Below are 21,872 nucleotides of genomic sequence, written 5' to 3'. Positions count from 1 at the left end.
CGCATAAGGAAACTTCACTTTTCAATAGCTCAGTCTCAAACCACTTGCAAATTCATTTTTACTGTTGCTATTAATTTGGAATGATCTTACCGTCATACTTGTCACAGGTAATAGGAAAGCTTTACTGCTGAAAAAAGTTCCTACACATGCACTCAAAAAATTTCAAACACGACACAGAAAATCAAAGGACCCTTGAATGCACATGCATACTGCATCCGTGTTTTCAATGATGGCTTTGAAGAGCATGAAATATTCACAAAATACAAAGTTAAATCAGACAAAGATGGCAGGGGAACATAGGTTATGAACATATGTATTGAAACATCACGAATTGCTATCCTGTGCAAAAGTGTCTTCCCATCTTGGCTCTCCCTTTGGTACCAAATGGACATGGTTCTATGGATGTGATACTGAAAGTCTGCTGAAGACCCTTTTAGGGATGGATACAGAATTTTTCATTGTGTCACTGCCCAGAGCAGCATAACAGAGCAATTGTGTGAAACACTGTCTTCTCAGACCTAGGTTGAAAGAAATAAAACACTTGATAAGGAATGCCAGGTTGTCTCTAGCTCTTCCAGCCAGCAGATTTCTTTGACCATAAATAATCTAAAAGACAATATCCACATATCCATAGCAGATGCAAATAAACACAGAAAATGGGATTGAAATCCTCTTGAGGAATTAGATAATCAGTTTTAATTCTGTCATTAAAGACCTTAAGAAAAATCCAAATAAACACACCATAAGTGACAACTTCTCCAAGCAACCTCTCCGCTCCAATTTTCTTTCATGTTTCTCCCTACAGTTTAGTTCTCATCTCTTTATCCAAGAGATGAGAAAGTCTCTGTGTCCAATTACTTTAAAACAACTGTTAGCCATCTGGTGACTTTCCCCCTCACTTTTATCCTTCTTTAACATGAAGAATCTATAGACTCTCTTAATTTAAAGAAAATTTATCATATAAAATAAGCTTAGTGAAGTAACAGAAAGAATTTCAGGGCTCAGATAAAAGTAGCCTGCAGTCTCACTGGCTTAGACAGGATAAATCTGTATCTCAAAGGAAGGCTAATGAAGAGGAGAAGTTGGAGCTGAAAAAACATAGATCTTATAGTGCACCTTACAAAGACATAGGAATAACTTAGGGTGACAGTATTGGAAACTGAAGAGCATTGTGGTTAAGTTTCCTCACAAGAAAACTTCAGTAAGATCTTGCAAAGAACAGCAAAATAAGCTACAGAATAATTTTCTACTTAAAAATGAAAAAACACAGTACAATCAATAAGAGATCTTTAGATTTACTCTGTTCAAATTTACTTAAAAATTCACTTAACATACATTTCTAAGACAATGGATTTTATGAGAGTCCCTCTCTCATGTCTAACAGTCTCAGGTTCCTTTCCAGCTCAGGGCTAATACAACATGCCTATGTCTATCAACATATAAACATAGAACAGGTATAAAATTTAAAGAAGACAAGTCTCATGTTGAAGCTGAACTGCCAGGTATAGGATTGCATTCAGGATTGCCTTCTAAGACACTAGAAAAGGATATATAGGACCAGAACCAGTAGCCAAACATTTCTTTAAGCAATGAAATATCAAGGTGCTATTAAGCAAATCACTATTTCCTGAGATGCCAAGAGACTGGACTGCAGAAGCAGGGAGGTATCTTCTAAACTTTGCTTCCATTTTCCTTTCTTTACGTCTTTAGGTCTTCTCTCTATCAAACTAACTACAGCTGTGTGATTTAATGAGCTCAGACAAGATCACAGCACATGACAGGACAACTATGGGCTAAATCATAGCTTTTGTTGTCTTCACTGAAACTCAGCTAAATGTGGTAATGGGAAAAGAATCACCCAAATCTCTTCTATCACTAGAGAAAATATATCCACAAAATACTTAGATCATAGCAAATTTGCTAAGAACAATAATTGCTATTAGACAGAAATAATACACAGTACAAGGTGTCTTACCGAGTGATTACTCACATATTAACAGTACTCGGACTCCTGAGCTTCACTGAGGGAGAGGAAATGTGGGTCTATAATGTCACAGCATTCCTCCAAATGAAATTGCCCCCTAGCAACAATTCTTATGTTCTAGTACCACCAATGAAAGTAAAAAACTTCTATTTAGGTCACTGAATTTTCAAGCAGCAATGGGGTCCATAAAACAATTAATACTGCCCCATTACATACTCATTTCAATGTGTTCTTCCATGCATAGAAATCCTGAATAGTGAGGAGGGAGTGCTGCAGTAATGAGCAATACTTAATAAGATTCACTGTTCTACAGTGAATACTGACAAGGCTATGAAAAGAAGTAGGAAATTATGTCCAGAGGTGCTAAAAAGCATGTAACATATTTCTACTGTTCTGTTATCTTCTGCTACATAATCCCTTCTTGAGATGAGGCCAGCGCTCACAGATATGCACAAGAACTTCTCCTCTATGTGTCAGCAAGAATAAGAGTGTTTCCCTATTGCTCACCCCACTAGGCATCCACATCTAGGAAGCACTGTAATAGTACTGTCTATTCTGCACCTACATTACCATCCATATCCTGTCTCTTACCTTTAAAATCACAGGAAAAGTTGCATACGGAAGGAAATTATTGAATCAGCCTACACAACCATTATAATTATGATGAAAAATAGATCTTATAGCCATTTTAAGAAGTACTTTGAACTCCAGCCTCAGTATTTGGAAACTGAACAGGCTTGGTTTCAATAAATATTTAGTAAGAACACCCTAATTACATCTCATTTTGAATCCACAATTCTTTCTTAGTTGCAAAATATATTCTATTTTTTTACGGATTGCTCTTTTGCCTCAGTTCTTGCACTTTTCCACAGTGCAAGTGCTAAGTTTTCATATGCAAAGTAAGGCTGCTCATGCCTTCATGTGAAAATTTACAGGCCAAATTCAGTCATGCTGGTATAAATCCAAAGAAATGCTACTAATAGAATTACAACAGAAACACCTTGATGAGGAAACTGGGGATAAATGCTGTTTTCAAGCTATAATTGCTTAAAATCCCTATACAGCCCTACTTGCTTAATTTTGCACTTAAGAATTCTGATATGTATGAAATCAACACATTTTAATTACAACCATAGCTAAAGCTAATGCTGTTTCTGAAATTGAGCCCTGTCCACTTCTTTCTTCTACATCAGAAATATGCACAGCATCATGAACCCTTGCAGTCTTGCATTTAGAAAAACAGTAATTCTTGGCTTGTTAGTATTTGTCATAGCATCACAGAAGAGTCTGGGTTCAAAGGGACCTTAAAGATCATCTGGTTTCAACCCTGCTGGCATGAGCCATGTTCCACTTGACTAAGTAGCTCAAAACCCCATCTAACCTGGCATTGAACCCCTCCAGGGATGGGGCATCCACAACTTTTCTGGACAACCGGTTCCAGGGCCTCACCACCCTTACAGTAAAGAATTTCTTCCTAATATCTAATCTAACCCTACTCCCAAAGTCTGAAGCCATTTCCCCATGTCCTGTAACTCCATGCCCTTGCACAAAGTCCCTCTCCAGCTCTCTTGCAGGCCCCCTTCAGGTACTAGAAGGTGCTATAAGCTCTCTTTTGCTCTTATCTGAGTAACATACAAAAATAATATATAAGTATATTTAATATTGTGGGATTATTTTCATGGCAGACCACTCTTTACTGAAAAATGATGTTTTAAGAATATAGGACAAAAGTCAGCCAGCCCTGCAACTCTGAACACTCAGTCATATACAGCCTGGGACATTAGGCAGAGCAGAAAGCTGGCAACAAAAATAAATGGACTGTGACCTGGATATTTAGGACAAGTTGGCAATAAAGCCTGTAACACAGCTCCTTACTTCTGCAGGGCACTTTGGTGATGAATTTTTCCACAACTGAGTTATGCACATTTTCATTACATGAGCTGCATGTCTAAATATATGTAACAGTGAGCAGGAACATATATTTCGAATTTTTCCACATCAAAGAGCTTATTTTCAAAACACTCAAATTTTCAGTTGGCTATGAGTTTTGTATTAACAGTAGATATAAAACTGTATTTTGGAATTAGTTAGCTGAAAATCAGCTCCAATCACTGTAAAAATCACTGTTTATGTGAAGTGAACCACAAACCCCAAGATTTTTAACAGAAATGTCAGCTACTCTAACATTTACCTTGTGCACATATTGTGCTGAAATTCAAGAATAAACCTATTAATAAGGGGTTTTTTCCATTTTTTTTTTTCCCCAAGAAATTAAGTAACAGATAATTCCCTTCATACTACATATGGGTGACAGTTCAGGCAACCAGACATTTTGCCATAAGGAATACTTGGACTCTTCATTCCATATACCCGTTTCCTACTTCCCTCAGCCTAAAACCTGCCAAGACACCAGATACTGCCACTAAATATTTCTGAACACAGTTAAGTTCTCATTACTAAAGTAAAAATCAACATAATACAAACCAGAAGGTCTTACATCTCTCTCACATATCTGAAGACCTTACCCTATAAACTGGAGAAGAAAATAGATGGTATAGGTTATAGTTTCCTTTGGAGCTTGTTTGTTTTAAATTCTACCTACAATAAGGTTGGATACTAAGGAATATTCTGCAAAGACTTGTAACCAAACAGAGATGCATATTGACTCTGCTCACACAATTTCACTGGAGTAATTAAAACACCAGCTGTTTAAGACTTTCCACTGGCCTGATCTATTTATATTTGTATTTTAAATACAATCTTTCCAAAACTCCCTGACTGATTAGATTCTAAGATCTTACATTATCACCTCTTCAACTGCTCCAGCAATTAGCCAGGTCATACACATTTCCCTGAAATATCCCTGATTTTGTTCGTGTTACTTATTTATAAGAAAAACATGTACTTTTGCATTTTTTTTTTTCAAATTATTTGCTCTTAACTTATATGGCTAGGGAAAACAAAGCATACAGAATTCTGACATTTAAATGTAATTGAGACTGGCCAAACAATATTGTCATTTTTCTTCATTCTTTTGGGCTATATAATAAATCCCATTGAGGTTTCCAGATTCAGATCAAGTTTCTTGAAGCAACATACTGGCTTATTTCTACTGTAGTATTTTTCAAATACTCCATTTATCAGTGGGAACCTCTTCATGTTATCAAAACAAGTATTTTTGAAAAAACTACCTCTGATAAAGATGTACAGGATTTTTAAGTCTGAAAGGATGCACCTACCTTTATATTTACATCTGCTCCATTGCAGACCAAGAGCTCTAAACACAATGCTCCATGTGTCGATGCAGCAGCAAAGTGCAAAGGTGTAAACCCCTTCTCATTTACTTGATTTACATTAGCACCACAGTCTATGAGTTCATTCACTACAACATCTTGCCCATTATAACAAGCTACATGGAGAGGAGTATTTCCATAGGCATTTGGCTCATTCATCTATAAGAGAAAAAAAACCCAAGATTAGTTAGTAAGAAAAAAGGTGTACTTAATGCAGCATTTAATTCTAGCAGGAAAAATCTCATGTCACAAGATTATGTTTTGGAACTCTTCCAAACCAGAAATTAAAAGTAAGATCTGGATATAGCATTTTGATTGAGATCTGTGTCCTGGGGAAGATATGACTGCTTTACAAGAGAGTCAACCTCCTCTAATTGTCTCCACACCAGTTTCCTGTATGCAGCTTCAAGAGAAGTCACACAGGCCAAAAATATCAACTGTGGCAATTTGCACAGATGCTACACACAAAACATAGCACAGACGTCTACAAAACAGCATTGCAAGTTTTCATTAAAAACAGAAGTCAAAGAGCCTTTTTGTGTGTGTATGTGCACATATAGAAACAGAATTTCTTGTTGTACACAACATGAGACACTGAATTCTGATCTACTTTTCAATATTGAGCTTGAGTTGCAATCTCCAGCCTTGCAAGACTAAGACTGTGATTCACAATGTAGATTTCCTACACAGTTTCACAGTTTACTGTTAACACACTTTCTATAGGCAGGTAGTGCAGAACCTTTTAATTTACACATCAATATTAATATGACTTCATTTATTGCAGTATTGAAGTTTCTTACAAATTTTAGTATTATCTAAAATTTATGTCACCTAGGAAAGTCAGTTCCATCTATAATTTACCAACTGAGGCAAAGGCATTTCATTTCCTGCACTTCAAAAATTATTGTGTGACAAAGCTAGGATCAGAATTCCTATTTCCTGACTTCCAGTCCAATTAATTAATAGCAAGAAATACCAAATAAACAAAAAGCCCCATTAAATACACATTCATTTTCCAATTATTGTGCAAAATCTTCAAGGAGGTTTTATTTTAATGGAGAAATGAGGGTTTATAGAATAAAAAGTAGCACTTTCAGAGATCTTCCTTCACGTACTTTCACTATATCCTAACCTGTCCCTAAATAAACAGTGTGCTACAGTACTAACAAGAGCATTTCAAAAAATTAAAACTGATATTTCCCATTTAATTTTATTTTTCCTTACATCAACTCCAAGATCCAGAAGATATTTGACTACACTAATCATCCCACTAGATGCTGCAGCATGTAAAGGTGTATATGATTTCTTGTCTTTGCATGTCACTTCAGCTGTATGGGTCACAAGTAATTTCACAACATCAATATGACCTAAAATAGTAAAGAAAAATAAAATGAAGCATCATATTTTACTAACTAGCACAGGTTCACAAAATTAATAATCCTACAATTGTTATAACATGATCAGGACATTATTCTTTAGAACCTAATGTGGAAAACAAAGAACTGTTCTTGTTTTCTAATCCTATCATGAACTATAAAAGCAACATAAAATAATCATCTCCACATACCCCACCCAACAATCATAGCATTTACACTGCAAAAATAAATTTGTATACTCAAAACACAATTCTGTCTTCTGCTTAAAAAAATGGTGGGTTTTTTGAAGACTTGAGAACTAGAGAGGTAAGGTAACTTTGTAATTATTTAGTATTTTTCACAATTTTACATTAAGAACTTGAGACACAATGTGACTGTCAATCTTCCACTATCACCCCAATTCCAAACATGCCCAGTAAGATTTTTAAATCTTAGGCAGAGACTTTGAAAAATTGACTCAAACATGAAAAGAAGAAAATATTCTACTTTTACATAAAAACATACCCCCAGTCCAACTCCCTTTACCCACAAAGCATTTAAAATGTTAGGCTATATCATACAGGATTTAGTAAAGTTCTATTTTCAAGACTGATTCAGATGGTCTTTGAGGAACTGCAGCCTTTTAAAAGCATCAACTGCTCTCCTAAGGCAATGGAAGTAGAGTAGGAGTATGAATAAGAGTACAAGTAAGAGTTGGGATAATGAGGAAGGCATGATAGGGGGGAAGCCCGCCCTGAATTGGTGGGCAGTAGCTCTCACTGCCAGCTTTGGGCCAGGGACTCCAACACCCACCCCAGCTGCCAAGGGCAATGAATTTTTCCCTTCCATGCCCACATGCCCCTATCTGCTTGCAGGTACTTGTGACACTACCTGCTAAGAAGCCATGAAAAGGGGGTAGCCAAGTATAGTATTTGTCATTCTTGCTATATTATTAATTTAACTGCCAAACAACTCATTACTGAAAGCACATGGATAGTCATGATAAAGACTGCTGAATAAAGAAATACATGACTTTAACAGAGCACAAAACACTTGATGCTTTACTTTTGTAACTGACCCTTGTGGGACTCTTTATTTTACCTTTCAAGTGACACCCTTTGCTTAGTTAAAGAAGTGGTGAGGGTCACACTAAATACTTATGTTTATACTTATCCAGTCAGACATCTATGTAGAAAGCATCAAATCCAGCTTTCAGTTTAGGTGCTTCACAAAGAGTGTGCGTCTTTGCTTCTTAAGCAGTTAAGAGAATTTGCAAAAGTTTGAATAGGAAATTCCTATCCAAAGGAATACAAAACTATTTTTAGAAACAGTCAGACACTGTGATACTTATTTTATGCTGCATACTCAACAGCACGCAAAACACCATTTCACCTAGCTATACCAAAGACCATAAGACTTTATCAGTGCAGTGTGAAGGGCTGCAATAATATTTCACTTCTTAATTACCTCAGTATAGTAGAAAATAAGGGAGAGAGAAATGCAAACACAATACTCATCTTTTGACCCAAATACAATGAGGACAAGAATGAAAGCAAGCCCTACAGGAGAGACAGAAGTACAGAAGCTATAGAAAGCTGTGAAAGGAATAGAGACAGTGAACAGAACAGTGGCAGAAAAAACTTCAAAGGGAGAGTAAAAAGCCAAAAAAAAACCCCCTGACCTGCATTGAAAAGGCAAGCAGCGATCAGTGGAAGACTCTCAAAGAGAAGAGCAAGGTACTTGATGTGAGAAGTGCTGCAGAGACATCCCGGTGCACCAGTGAGGGCAACACCAGCACACAGGACTGTAAGTCCATGGCAGTCACAGCTTTGCAGCTGGACAGCAATGGAGCCGGGTGAAAAGCAGGAAGGAAGCAAAACAATGGATATCACCCTGGAAGGTTATTTATAGTAGTGACGAAAAGCGTAACTTTTGTTTTATGGTCAGTTTTACACGGTGGAAAAGTTTTTAAGGTTTTCTCCAAACAACTGGAGCAATGTACAATGGCTCTAAATTGTGAGGGAGAATGTCATAATTATTTTTACTTTGATTGAAGACTTTCAAAAGCTTTTTCTCCTCTATTGTCTACAGGGAAATTTAGGCAGATCAACATCAATTAAATTACACTTTTCTTGCCCAAACACTGTTAAGAGAATTCTCTGTAAATAGCCTACAAAATAGCACTGATTAAAACTGGAATAAATGCAGCTTATCTGCAAAACAGAAGACTTTTCTCTCATCTAAGCAAGCACAAGACAGAAGGTGTCTCTGGCCTCTCATTGACACTTGTAATTTCTCTGATATTTCATGTACAAGTTTCATTCAACAAAATTTTGCAAATAACCACATTCAGTAAGGTGGCTGGACAGACTGCCACAGACATTGCTTTGCAGATATAAGTACATTAAAAACACTAATTCAAAATATTCAAAGAACATTAGATCAATAATGAAGATTGTTCTTTAACTTCTGGGGTCTTAAGTACTGGTATCAATTCCTGAAGTGCAATCTCATCCAGCTTCACATAATAAATTAAGAGTATTATTGCTCTGATGATCACTTCATAATTGAATGGCACATTCAATTCTTTTCAAGTCTGACAGAAAGCAAGGAAGAACATTATTCTGAAAGTATTGCCAGGGCACTGATCAAGACCTTGAGAACAACAATTATCCACTCCTGGAATAAGAATGGCGAAGCAAGAATTTGTAGTTTCATAGATTAAATATATTTTGAAAATACAATCCCCGAAGATGTGTAATGATCCTCTGTTTCAGGTATCCTTTGTATTAACTGCTTACTTTTTATTTAGCATCTCTGCAAAATTTTTCACCTGTGACTAGACTTGCTGACTGAAGAACATAGTTCCTCCTTTTTAAAGAACAAAATTAGTTACCTTACTTTTCTCAACAAATTGATTTTCCTCACCACAAAATACACATTTACAAGGCAATTTGAATTATACTATTAGTGGTTTTTTTTGGCAGACACAGATAACCTCAATGCTTACAAAGCAAATATTTTTCATAGAAATATTTCAAACTACTAAACATGAGATGATGTTTATTATTACTACTCATATTATTAGGTATTAATCAACTGAAATATGTACATACCCATATATGCTGCCCAATGTATAGCTCGTCTGTCTTTCTTATCAAATGCATTAATATTGGCCCCTCTAGACAACAGTAAGCTGACCATCTGAGATAAAGAAAAAGAACAGAAATTTTCTATTCATAATGGAAAAAAACTTGGCTTCAACAGAGAAAACCATGGAAGAAAACAAAAATTTATGGGTTTTCAGAGGATTTATATGTGTTGGATTTTGAATATTCTGTAAGTTTGAAAAAACTGGCTGACACATTGAAGTGACTGTAAGGAACACAAAACTTGATGTCAACAAAAACACTTCTCAGTTAAATAGTGCAAAGCCGTGAAATCTTTTAAATCTTCAGGTTATTACTAAGGGAGTAATGAGTCAGAGGTTATTACATATATTTCCTCCAAATTTCAGTGACAACATAGTTCCTATGTTCGCTATATACTGAACAGAAAAACATCCTGGCTTTTCCATTTTAAATTTACCTGTTACTAATTTAACTCCACTTAACAGATTTGCTTCTGTCATAAGAAAAGTGAACACTGTAATAAACTTTAAATTAAATGATGTAACATTTATTTTCCACAACTTTTCTGCAGAGGTGTACATATGGGAAACAAATTCAAATACAAAATAGGGGTTGAGGATTTTTGAGGGAATGGGAGAGTAATGGTTCTAAACTCAAAAATAAAATATCAGAAATGTGAGGGACAGAATAACAAGTGGAAGACAAGAAAATTAACTTTTACCTCAACATGTCCACTGAAGGCTGCATGATGCAGTGCAGTTCTGCCTGCTCGATCAGACACATTTACATTGCTTAGGAGAGGCACCAAAGCTTCAGCACACTTCACAGCTTTGTTTGCGGCTGCTATGTGTAGGGGTGTCTGCCAGTTTTTATCACGAGCATTGACATCTGCTGAATGCTTTAACAACACCTGAACTGCATCCTGAAAGCATTTACAAAAAAAACCCCAAACCTATTAGTAAAGATCAGAATTGCCAGCCTTGGATTTTAAGACAGTGGAAACAACTCTTTACAATTTGTTCATTCCCAAACATTCTTTGGGACACTTTTGGATTTGTACTTTATCATAAATCCAAACCTGGGGATGTTCTCAAGGACAACAATGTTCAAGTGAATATTTTAACCAAATCAATCATTTCCAGATCTTTCATCCAGTTCCTTAAGCCACATGGAAAATTCTTTTGTTATCACAATTGATTTCTCAAGTTTAATAAACCATCCTAGGATTTCTTCCATTAGTGGAATTCATAGCCAAGGATTAGTGAAGTACTATGAACTTATAATGAATTTCCATCAATCTGCCAAGTAAAATTTTTCAACTGTCCAAGTCTACAAATGGCAAACCCGAGATTATTAAATGTACATTTAGAGAACCAGAAATAAAACAGTGCACGGTCACAAAAAGTTTCAACATACACTGTTGCAAAACTCCTGAAAACTGTTTTAAAATATTGCCCTGAACTCCATCTCTCAAAATGATTATTAATTTCCTTTTGTTAGAAGAACAATCTGTGAAAATTTGACAAATAAGACTGTAATTCTTACAGCAAGATAAACAAATCCCATTAAAATATATGCACACAATTGGAATGCATAAAAAAATAAATGTGTTGGCAGTATCAACACAATGATGAATATTGCATTTTGCATTTGCTGTGTGACCTTCCCATGATTCCACTAATTGCTTTTGGTGACTGCCAACTCAGTCACTGAACACACAAATAATTGATTACCACTTTGAACTTGAAACATGTTACCACAAGTTTTTACTAGAGATTCTGAATTACACTCTGGTATAACAGCAAGATCTATAGGCAGAATGCTAAGTCACTATTGAACCTATTTATACTAGATTAAATAATATTTAAAATTTCTTGTACTGTTAATAAAAAAGAAGATAGGAACAAACACAAAAGGGAAAATACTGCATCACAGGCTTGTAATTTAATGAGAAAATTGAATAGATCTTGTCTGAGAAACTGAAGCAGATTTAGTACTTTAAAAAACTAACTATATTTTAAGGCTTATCTTTTTAAAACAAAATATTAAGAAATACCATATCAAAACAAGGAAATTTCAGAACAGCTATTACCTCGTTTGCAGAAGGAAGCACCCCAGTATTAGTATAAAAATAATGAATCTCACTTTTATGCACATTTGCATTAATGAATTTCATGACTGAATGCACTTGGGGTTTCTTTTTTTTTAATTTGCAACATACAGCAGGCACACACAAATAGAAATGCGACTGTCTTGACATGAAGCTGCCTGAACTTGTGCAGCTGACAGCTAAATCCATAACTCCAGCTATTTTTTAAGCTTCAATGTCCTTGTTTAATTGCAGCTGTCCTTACTTCAAGAGTCCAGATGTTTTACTGAAATCATTATCCAGTTTTTTCATTACAGCTTTTCATCCAGTGCCCCAAACCCATATAGGTCTGTCAGCTAGAAAACAGTGCCTACACGTGTCAACCCTGAATATGGGCTCCCATGATTCACTGTGTTTATAAATAGAGAATTCTGACAAGTGTCTATCAAGCGTCTGACTGGCTTACTTGTCTTGTTTGCCTTTGATTAATGTTTTGTTTGAAATCTTCCATATTTAGGAAAAAAAAAAACTATGACCATGGTTGCATTTCTTGAAGTTATCATTTAATCCCAGTTTGTTTGCAGCACTCCTCTGCCTCTGCAAGCATTACTGATGTGGAGAGCTTTTATTGTTCCTCAGCTCTGAAGAATACAGCATTTGGTGCTTTGGTCAGCTCCCAAAGGAACAGCCTAAAAATAGCTCAAGAACAAATAGCATTTGGGAATAAGGAGCCCTTGAAGATTCATTTTCAAACACTGTTTTTTTGAATAACATGATCTCTACATAACTTTGTTATTAATGCTAGTGACAAAATACTGCAGTTTATCCAGGGAATTCAAAAGCAAAAATTGAAACAAGGCTTGTTTAGATAGCTCATGGATCAAACACTTGAAGTTCAATGCTTGTCAAAACTAAAATATTCAATTATATCTTCCCAAACAAAAGTTTACTAATAAAAAACCTTTATTTGAAACGTACTGAAATGAGCATCAGTTTGATTCAGGATCTCAAAGGAGATAGTTTTGCATAAACTCTTCCACATAACAAGATCAGCATTTCTCTGTTTGTTTTGATCTTCTACAGGCATTTAAATTTTTTATTAGGACAATCACCACAGGGAAACAATAACGAAGTAATTTCTTGCATTATGATATTCTCACAACTGTATAACTGGTAGACTTCAAGAAGCAATCTATATTCAACATAAGAATTTTAAAGTAATATTCAATACTATTAATTAATCACTTTTTTTAAAAAGACACTGCCAGGCCTTTAATAGAACCATTTACTTCTTCAACGCCTCAACACAAAAGCATGTAAAAATTACAAAGTAATGCAAAGACTAAGCTGTAAAAGTTGTTCTAAGTCTTAATTCATCTGTACTTTCCTCATGTCAAACCATTCTGGTTACCTTAGGAGAACTAAATGGACTTGAGAACACTGCATGCAGAGTACTCTGCTAGGGAAGTCACAGAGAGCAAAGCTGAGAACTCCGAGTTTATGGTTTTCCTCCTTTCTTACTGCTTAAGCAATAGATACACATATATACATTCCCTCAAAAGGCAAAAAAAAAAAAAAAAAAAAAAAAAAGGCAAAAATGTTCTGCAATTCCAAACGTTTGGAGTAGTTTTACTTTTTAAAAATGAACAACAGACAGAAGGTAATTTGAGATGTCTTATTCTAACACAAAGTAGTCAAAAAGAGCAACTTACCTCACTACAAGATGCTACAGCTCTGTGTAAAGGAGTCAACCATTTGCTGTCTTTGGCATTAACTCTAGCTCCTGTAACAAAAAATAAAAACAACAGAAATTTAAAAGGTATTTACAGAATTATTAAAATGTTTTCAAGAAGATATTTTCCAAAACAGAACTACTTATTCTAGTAAAATTAATTTACTTATTCTAGGCATTTCTTTGCATTTTTCATGGAAAAAATGAAAAGGAATCTTTTTCCAGATGAAGTCAACCCTTTAAAGAAATTCTTTTAACATTGCCAATAATATTCTTCCATATCAAAATATACTCATATTTTTATACTAGGTCATCCTCTATAATCTTTTGCCCTTCCAAAGCCACATAAAAGGCTGCTGTGTAAGAAAGATGAAATCCTTGCCTTCACACAGCAACAAATATCTATCTCATAGTTTACTATTATAGTTGGAATTCTCTATGAAAATACAGAAAGATTCTGCATTTATTCCCCACGCCTGCAGTTTCCTTGTGGTTGCCATGTCTGATAGACAGGTATATAGAATGAGGATGATTCTTTTACTGGGACTTACTTTGGAAATAGATCTTCACTACTCCAGCAGGTCACCTAGCCCACCCTGGTACCTCCTGGTCCTCCCTTCATGAGAGAGATGAACAGCCACATGCCTCTACTTCTGAAAGCACTAAAGGAACAGCCCTCCCTGTCTCCAGGAAATAAAGCTGCACAAATACCTCTAAGGGACACAACCCTGGATTTGGATTTTAATTTTTTTCTTAATAATAAAAGCAAAGAAGGGTTTGGGAACTTCTTTCCCCTGAGGGAAGCAGCTGAACTACATCTTAACTTCCAGTGAACTCCAACAAACAAGAAAAATTAATGATTAAGGTTAATAATTTAATTTCTTACTGATACACACATATACAGAACCTTGTAGGATATTTATACCCTGATTGGAAACTTACCCATCTTTATTTTGAAACTTCTGATATTTTACAGGGATAGCTTAGACAAAATCTTATATTTTTGAGAAAAAGTTTGGAAATACTGTTGGAAAAAATCACACAGTAAAATTAATGCTACATGACTAGAGCTGATTAACATCTCAAGCTAAACAAAACACTGGTATGTCAGAAACAACTTTTTTCTGTGCAAATAACAGAAAAGGATGGAAGTCCATTAAGACAGAAGATGCCAAAAAGTTTTCTAGTCAAATCAGGATATTCAACTGAGAGACGGGGTATTTTGATCTGAGATCTGCACCAACAAAGAAGTCTCTCCCAGCCCATCTGACCAAGAAGCACAGCAGTGTGTACAAAATCATGGTTGTATATAGTAAGCAACCCAAATATCTGAGGTTAATTCTCTGCAGTTTTTACTCAATCCATCCCTTCAGTCATAAGAACAGAACATGGAAGCAGGATCCCAACTTCCAATTTGATCCTAGGTCTTCCACCCACTGGACAGAGACTAAGATCTTCTAACTGTTGGCAACAGTTTCAGGGATTTCCGTCTTTCCTTAAATTTCAGAAGAGGATATCATCCTATTTTCCTAAGTACAAAAGGTTTTGAAAAATAAGACTAGTAAATAGGGAAGAAAGTCCAAGACCATTTGAAGAAAACTCCCACAGTCTAAGAAAAGTTTAGGAGACACCACAAGTATCTGTTTTTGTCACACATCCTAAGGACCCAGTGGTGTACTGCAACACATCATGTGCCATAGCAGACTGTACTATATCAAGTCTTGTATAGAACTCAAGCAAAGAAAGAATCTGAGTATTCTAAAAGTCACTAGAAACACCTGAGGATTTTTGGCAATCCTTCCCAGAAGACAGCAAGTGATGAATGACATCACAAATATAATGAGGTAATGATTGGTAAGTGAGAATGTAATCAATGTATGTCAAAAGTATCTGTAATTCTTGATTATATTCCAGGTAACTGTTGGCCACATCTTGTTATTAGCAGATAAGACGAAAAACAAGAGCCAAAATCGTACTCCAAGCTCCACCTGACTTCACATGCAGCCAACAATCAAAAAATAAAGACTTTCATAAACTGATCTCTATCTCCAACTTTAGGATACAAACGTCTTTAAAGCACTTGAAAGAATCTGAGTAAGTTACTAAGCCATTACTATCCTGATTTTCCTGAGGAAAATGCATTTGCAAGACTTGGGATCTGCTCAGATCCATCCAGGTAATGTAGCCCAAGATAGGAAAAGCAATGTGCCCATCAGAAGAGAAGAAATGCCTGTTTCAACTCCAAAAAAGCAGCAGTTACTGCAGCTCTAGCTATCAATGAAAATGTGCTTGGAGTCCAAGCAGTGTGGAAGTGTTCAGATTTTACTGACATTTCTGGTAAATCTAACACACAGACTAAAAACTCCACCAGAAGAGAGAAGAAATAAATACAAAGAGATACTATACAAAAGGTTTTCACAATGATAAGTTAATCACACTTGCTAAGATTTAAAGAAAAGAGTATGTGAAAGTAAGAAAGAAAATCAGCATTAGTCAGAGAAATGTCTAAGGAAATTTGAAGTGATATCTAAAAGTAACATGGTCCTCTTAAAAGAACAAAAATCAACATAGCAAATACCTGCCCACTGTTCCATAAGTGGTCTTCCACCCAAAGAAAAAAGCATGCCTAGGTCTAGCACATTAAAACAGTGTAAAATACAGATACTAAAATAAGTTAATTTTTCAAATACAAAAAAACTGTAGATTCCCTGACACAGGAAAATCCGAAGTTGGTTTTTGATAACAAATCTGAATCTCTGATGGAATTACTTAAAGAATCATGAACCTTCTTTCTTCCTTCCACAACAAAAACTCTTAAAGAAGTTGCAAAATTGTTATATTGAAACAAAGTTTTTAAGCAATAATCAGAATAAATGTTTTAAGAAAAACCACATATGCATTATTAACTTGGGGACTGGGAGATTGCCAGTTTAGATACATTAAACAAAATAACATTTTTAAATTAATAGAGAGATACTTTGCCCTTAATCATCTCCAAGAAGCCATGAATCATTTAAATTTCATAAAGGAGCTTCTCCAAACAGCCTTGTATCTGAGGACATAATCCTCCTTAGGCTGCTCTTTACTGCCTAGCACATGATTTGGGGAAAATGTCACTGTTCCTCCTTGACCCTTCACAGGCTCTTTCAAACCCATCACAGTCCTACCTTGCAACAGTGAGGGAGTTTACAGCCTTGATCATCTGAGGTAAAGCCCTACTCCAGACCACTGCAAATAAATGTAACAAAAATGTACACCAAATGTTACACCTCCACTGAATAACTCTTGCTTTAAGATATTGCTTCACATTTGGCTTAAAGAGAGTCTGAACACATGTATGTGCATAACCTACTGCACAGCACTGCCAATGCAATATTATCCCTGTGAAGCCCAACCTGCTGACATGTTAACCAGGGCATTTCTCACATTTCAAATGCCAGCTATGAGCAGTTCGCTCTTTCAAAGCACAGTACAGTGTATCTTAATTCCCTGTTTGCAAAACCAAAAAAAAACCAAAACAAAAAAACAACCCTAAGAAACTGCTGTTCTCCCCACTCCCTGCCTCTGCCCCTTGGATCCTCAAGACTTCAAGGGCCTGGTCTTAACATGTTTATTAAAACTTCCCATTTGCTTACTATAAAATTTATTTTAATGCCACAGAGTTTGCAGGAAAAGGATGAGGGCACTTGTCAGAGAAATCACAATGCTGGAACAAATATTCAGTTTGAACTTAAGAAGCAAAAATGTGAATGACCCTCCCCTAAAACAGCACCTTCCAAATGAAGTGAATTATTACTCCATGTTGGTGCACTACGCCAAAACATTAAAGAAGATCACCCCTAATCACTAATTTTACTAGTGCAGGCCAGTAAGTTTACACATCTAGGCAAATATTAAAGCAGGACTTCTGCTCTGTAGAAGGTGGGGTGAGAGAGAAGTATTATATAATTTTCTTCCCTAGTCCCCGATAGTTACATCTCATCTTGCCAAGTTGCATTTACAAAACTGACAATTAGAAAGTCACATTTTATTTAATAAATAAAGTACAGAGGCCACTGAAAAGCTCTGTAATGCTTACTTATAGCAAATTTATGTTTCAAGAGACAAATGTTTTAATTGAATATGTGCACTGATTTACAGAATGATCCTGGAGGGTATAATTCTATCAGCCCACGTGTGGCAATTGCACATTTAAATGTGCTATTATTAGCCACCAATTCCTGGACATATATTTCTGCATACTTCTTGGTGTGAATATCCTGACATGGAACAACTGGGTAGGAAACGCTGCAAGGAACAACCACGCATCTCTTTCTTCACCCATAAACTGCCACGCAACTCTCACACTGCCCTGTCTCACACCACCTCTGTGTTCCTCTCACAAAAACTCTTGCTGTGACACTCCTCCACAGCTCCTCTGCACCAGAACTCTTCCTATTTGGAAATATCCTCAGAAGACTAATGAATGCAGTGGCTGAATTACTTATGCGTCACTAGTTGGAAATAGATTAAAAAATACAACAGAACTGACAAGACATTTTCATCTTTGTTCACAGTACTGATTTAAGTACTCAATTGCCTTCCACTGTTCTGTTTGCAGTCTGTATTTTTAGACTCTCAAGGATGGCATTTTCCTTTGTTATTGTACAAGATGTGCTAGTGACTGAGCAATATCATAACATAAGCAAAGAAAGCAAAAGTGTTTTCATTCAGTTATGCAATACAGACACCCAACGTTCGGTATTCGAAACTTTGAAATGTCTATTTAGGAGTAGAAGATGTAAATAACAGCTTTAGAAAGTGCATTTAAGAAAGTATCAAATCTTGTCTTAAAAACTAGTATTCTGAAATAATTTTAGATATTATCTTTGGAGAAATTAGGAAGATCTCAAGTTTAAATCACTAAGAATAATCACTAGTCCTACTGTAATTAGATTCTACTTAATTATTTTCCTAACAGCTAGTAATAGGTTCAGAAGTTCTTCTTTTGAATGATCCACTTTTTTATCTAGAGACAATGAACTTGAAAGCACTTAAACTGGCAAGCAGAAATTCTCAGACCATACTGAGGGATAAACAGATAGAGATGAAGACTTTTCCTTAGATAGAAAAATATGCAAACAGCCAGAATGAGATACAGAAGTTTTTTAAGTATAAGAAGATTTGAGACATGAATTGGACTAATCAGTAATGAAAAACTATTTCCACTGAAAACTTGGAGACTTGGAAAATCATTGCTGCAAAAATAGTGAGTAAGACTTTATGGAGAGAAAGCGTCTTGCTATTTAAAAGCTAAATGCATAGCAGCACATAGAATAGTGAAAAAATCCAAGAGGAACAAGTTGGAATCTTTTGTCCAAACAGAATAAGACTTCAAGAGCAATTTTTATTTTTGTTCTTTAAGAAACAAACAAACAAAACCACTCCCAAACCCCAAAACAAATACACATGAGACACACTGGGCAGAAAAGGGAAGAAAACCACAATCAAGTTGAAGCCATTCTTCCAGGACTTTACTGCTTGGTCAATATAAGCCAATTTCCTTTCAGAATTTCAGTTTCTGCTGCATCTCAGCCACCCCCCGCCCCCGCCTTAAGCTTCAGTGAGCAACACAAGGTTCTCTGACTCAAGCTACTGAACAGTTCTATCTTTTCCTGAGTCAGCTTAACTTTTTCTCTCAAAGAACATCAGAGCTACTTTCTTCACAGCAACTGACTTTTACTGCTGCCAGGGGGAAGCTAGGCCAGCTTAGAAAAGAAAAACATCGACCAACATCGCTGTCAAAAGAAGAGGAAGTGGCCGAAAGATACAGTCAGTGTCAAAGGGGCCCCTGTGAAACACCCTGAGCGTGTGGGTACATCTGCAATCCCAACAAAGGGAGCTTCATTCTGCTGGGACTGAGGCAGCAAGAGCCTTTCGGCAGCTGAGCTATGTGACTGTCAGGGCATGGATTTCTAATACTTGCTGAGATTCAGAATTAGATGAAAGAAACAGAGGTAGAGTGGTGTAACACTGAAAGGTCTGTATTATCTTCCAAAATCTCTTATTACTTAAGTGGCAATTTTCCAGCATCAGCACGGTTCTTATATTTTCCACCTGACCCAGGGGAAACAAGAACTTGTGGGCTGCCAAACCTTAATGAGATTGAGTTTGGCCACACTCACATAACACTGAGTTTCATGCAGAGAAAATGTTGGGTTAAGCAAACAGCAGTGTGTTGTGTTAGTATTTAAGTATCAATGCAATATAGTAAATAAATCCATTAAGGAAATAGACAACTCAAATGTTGATTTTCATGAATTACATTGATTTCAGTGAAAGCAATAATCATCTCCACAGCTCCACAGTATTTTTAGAAAATAAATGGAAAAAGTTAATAATCAAAAAAATACATTTGGTGATCACACTAATCTGTCCTGCTTTTCACATGACTTCTTACTTCCTGGCACAGTAGACTCTGATGTTATTAAAAATCATAGGACAGCTAGAAAGGATTTTTTTATAAAGCAAGAAGCATCTCCAGAATAGTTTGTACGCCAGACTTAAAGAAGGGTTTGATTTTTTTAATTGGGACTTCTTGGAAAGAACAAAAAGCTGGCCATTCAGTTAATTAAGACTTAACTATTATACGTTTGTACTTTTCAGTAGCTTGCTATCATTTACACTCTCAAAGTCAGTGCAATTATGCAAAGTAGACAGATGTATTTGTGTACCAGGATGCAGAGCGGTACAAAGGTCATAAAAATACAACTGTGATGAGTGCTACTACTCTTCCCAGAGTAATACAAAAAGGAAGATACTTCTAAAATTATGATCCTTAAGTGAGTAAAATATAAACTTCTGTTCTATCCTTCTGGATGCTATAAATAATCTTCATGCCTCCTCTTGGTTACCTCCCTATACAACAAATACAGGAATGCCACTTGATTATCAAGCTACAATCCAAAAAAGGCAATTTAATGTCCAGGCCCATTATGGAGTCAGTAAAGCAATTTTTCTTTGATGTTTGGAGCCTGTATGCAAACCATTACCTTCGGATTCCCGGTCCAGGTGAAAGACATAGGAAAGGTCACAGAGCAACCTGAAGATTTAGTAGGAAAATATCTCAAGAATTCAACAACTAAGTAAGAATGCTCTTGAGACTGAAAATTTACTCCAAAAAGGTCTGCAAAAAGGTTGGATCAGTTATAGCTTCAGGATGTGCAATATGGGTTACTTAGGTCTATAGCAAAGTAATATAAAGACATTGTGACTGCAATATATGATTCACAATACATATTTGAAAGCAGTGTGGATCCCCTGGAGTGGGATGAAAAGGACATTCCAATCAAATTTTAAAAACCTATGTGTAAGTAGTCTGTAATAACACTTTAAGAATAGAGAATAATAAGCAATAATCAAGTATGAGCCACCAAAGAGTGGGAAGATTAATAGTGACTTCAGTAATTTTGAGATCTAGTTTGAAGAAAGAATAAAAATAATCAAAGCAAACTGTCTTTGTAGAATAGTTTGCGCGGCAGGAAAACTGTAAAGTGGTTCCTAGTAACATTACAGCAAAGCTATGTTAGAGGACATTAAAAGTTGCAAAGACAAGCTTTGACATGGTGAGAAATGTTAGGATGAAAGTAGTCTACACACTTCATTCAATCCCTTGTGTGGGTATGTTACAATAGATCAATTAAAGTCACATAATCCAATTTTTTAATGCAAATTTACTGTGCAGAGGAGATGGCTGCTCAGAAATGTTGTTTATTCAACGAACCACTCTCCTCAATTTAAAAAAGAGATCTTGCAATGCAACAAAGTTTTCAAGCCTTGCTGTGGTAGCAGATGTTCTTTATTTGCTCCCTAATGCTCATCTATTACAACAAAATGTAATATTATACATTATTTCAAAGGAGAGAATTGATTTCTAGCTGAAACACAACAGATGCATTTTCCTTATCTTTATGAAATGGAGAGGATAAATACACTTAACCTCTGTTCCCCACCTTTCAATTAAGAGAGCTAAAAGATAAATCATAGCTTGTGCATTTTGAGACATTTAAACCTGATTTCTCTGAGAAGCAGCTGGCTCAGCACTTCTGATACAGCTAAGTGGTCATACTTCACCAACCACAGATTTCAAATCCAGCATTCAGAAATGAGGAAAGCTAAATTGGTGAATACTTTTTAAAGATTTAAGAGGCTCGCCTAAAACTACTGCTTGCAGGCAGGTAATACACAGATTTGTGCCCAAGTACAGCACAGCCTTACAAACTGAACAGCCTGAACACTCAGGCATCACT

General features: G+C 35.9%; 1 protein-coding gene across 5 annotated transcripts in view; it reads right to left on the bottom strand.

Moving 5' to 3' along the window:
* ANKRD28 (ankyrin repeat domain 28) overlaps positions 1-21,872 on the bottom strand; it is a 119,638-nt gene that overhangs the window by 28,356 nt on the left and 69,410 nt on the right. For all 5 annotated transcript variants that reach the window (XR_002466102.3, XM_021538156.2, XM_021538155.3 and 2 more), the window contains exons 4-8: positions 13,565-13,635; positions 10,485-10,685; positions 9,749-9,836; positions 6,502-6,644; positions 5,224-5,436 (exon numbers count right to left, since the gene is read on the bottom strand). Coding sequence is in view for 4 of the 5 variants with exons in the window: in XM_021538156.2 (XP_021393831.1) it covers positions 5,224-5,436; positions 6,502-6,644; positions 9,749-9,836; positions 10,485-10,685; positions 13,565-13,635 (716 nt within the window). In the remaining variant the exon portion in view is untranslated. The remainder of the gene's footprint in view (positions 1-5,223; positions 5,437-6,501; positions 6,645-9,748; positions 9,837-10,484; positions 10,686-13,564; positions 13,636-21,872) is intronic.

The sequence above is a fragment of the Lonchura striata genome, chromosome 1 (genome assembly GCF_046129695.1).
Source record: "Lonchura striata isolate bLonStr1 chromosome 1, bLonStr1.mat, whole genome shotgun sequence".
NCBI lineage: Eukaryota > Metazoa > Chordata > Aves > Passeriformes > Estrildidae > Lonchura > Lonchura striata.
This window is presented reverse-complemented; position numbering and strand designations above follow the sequence as displayed.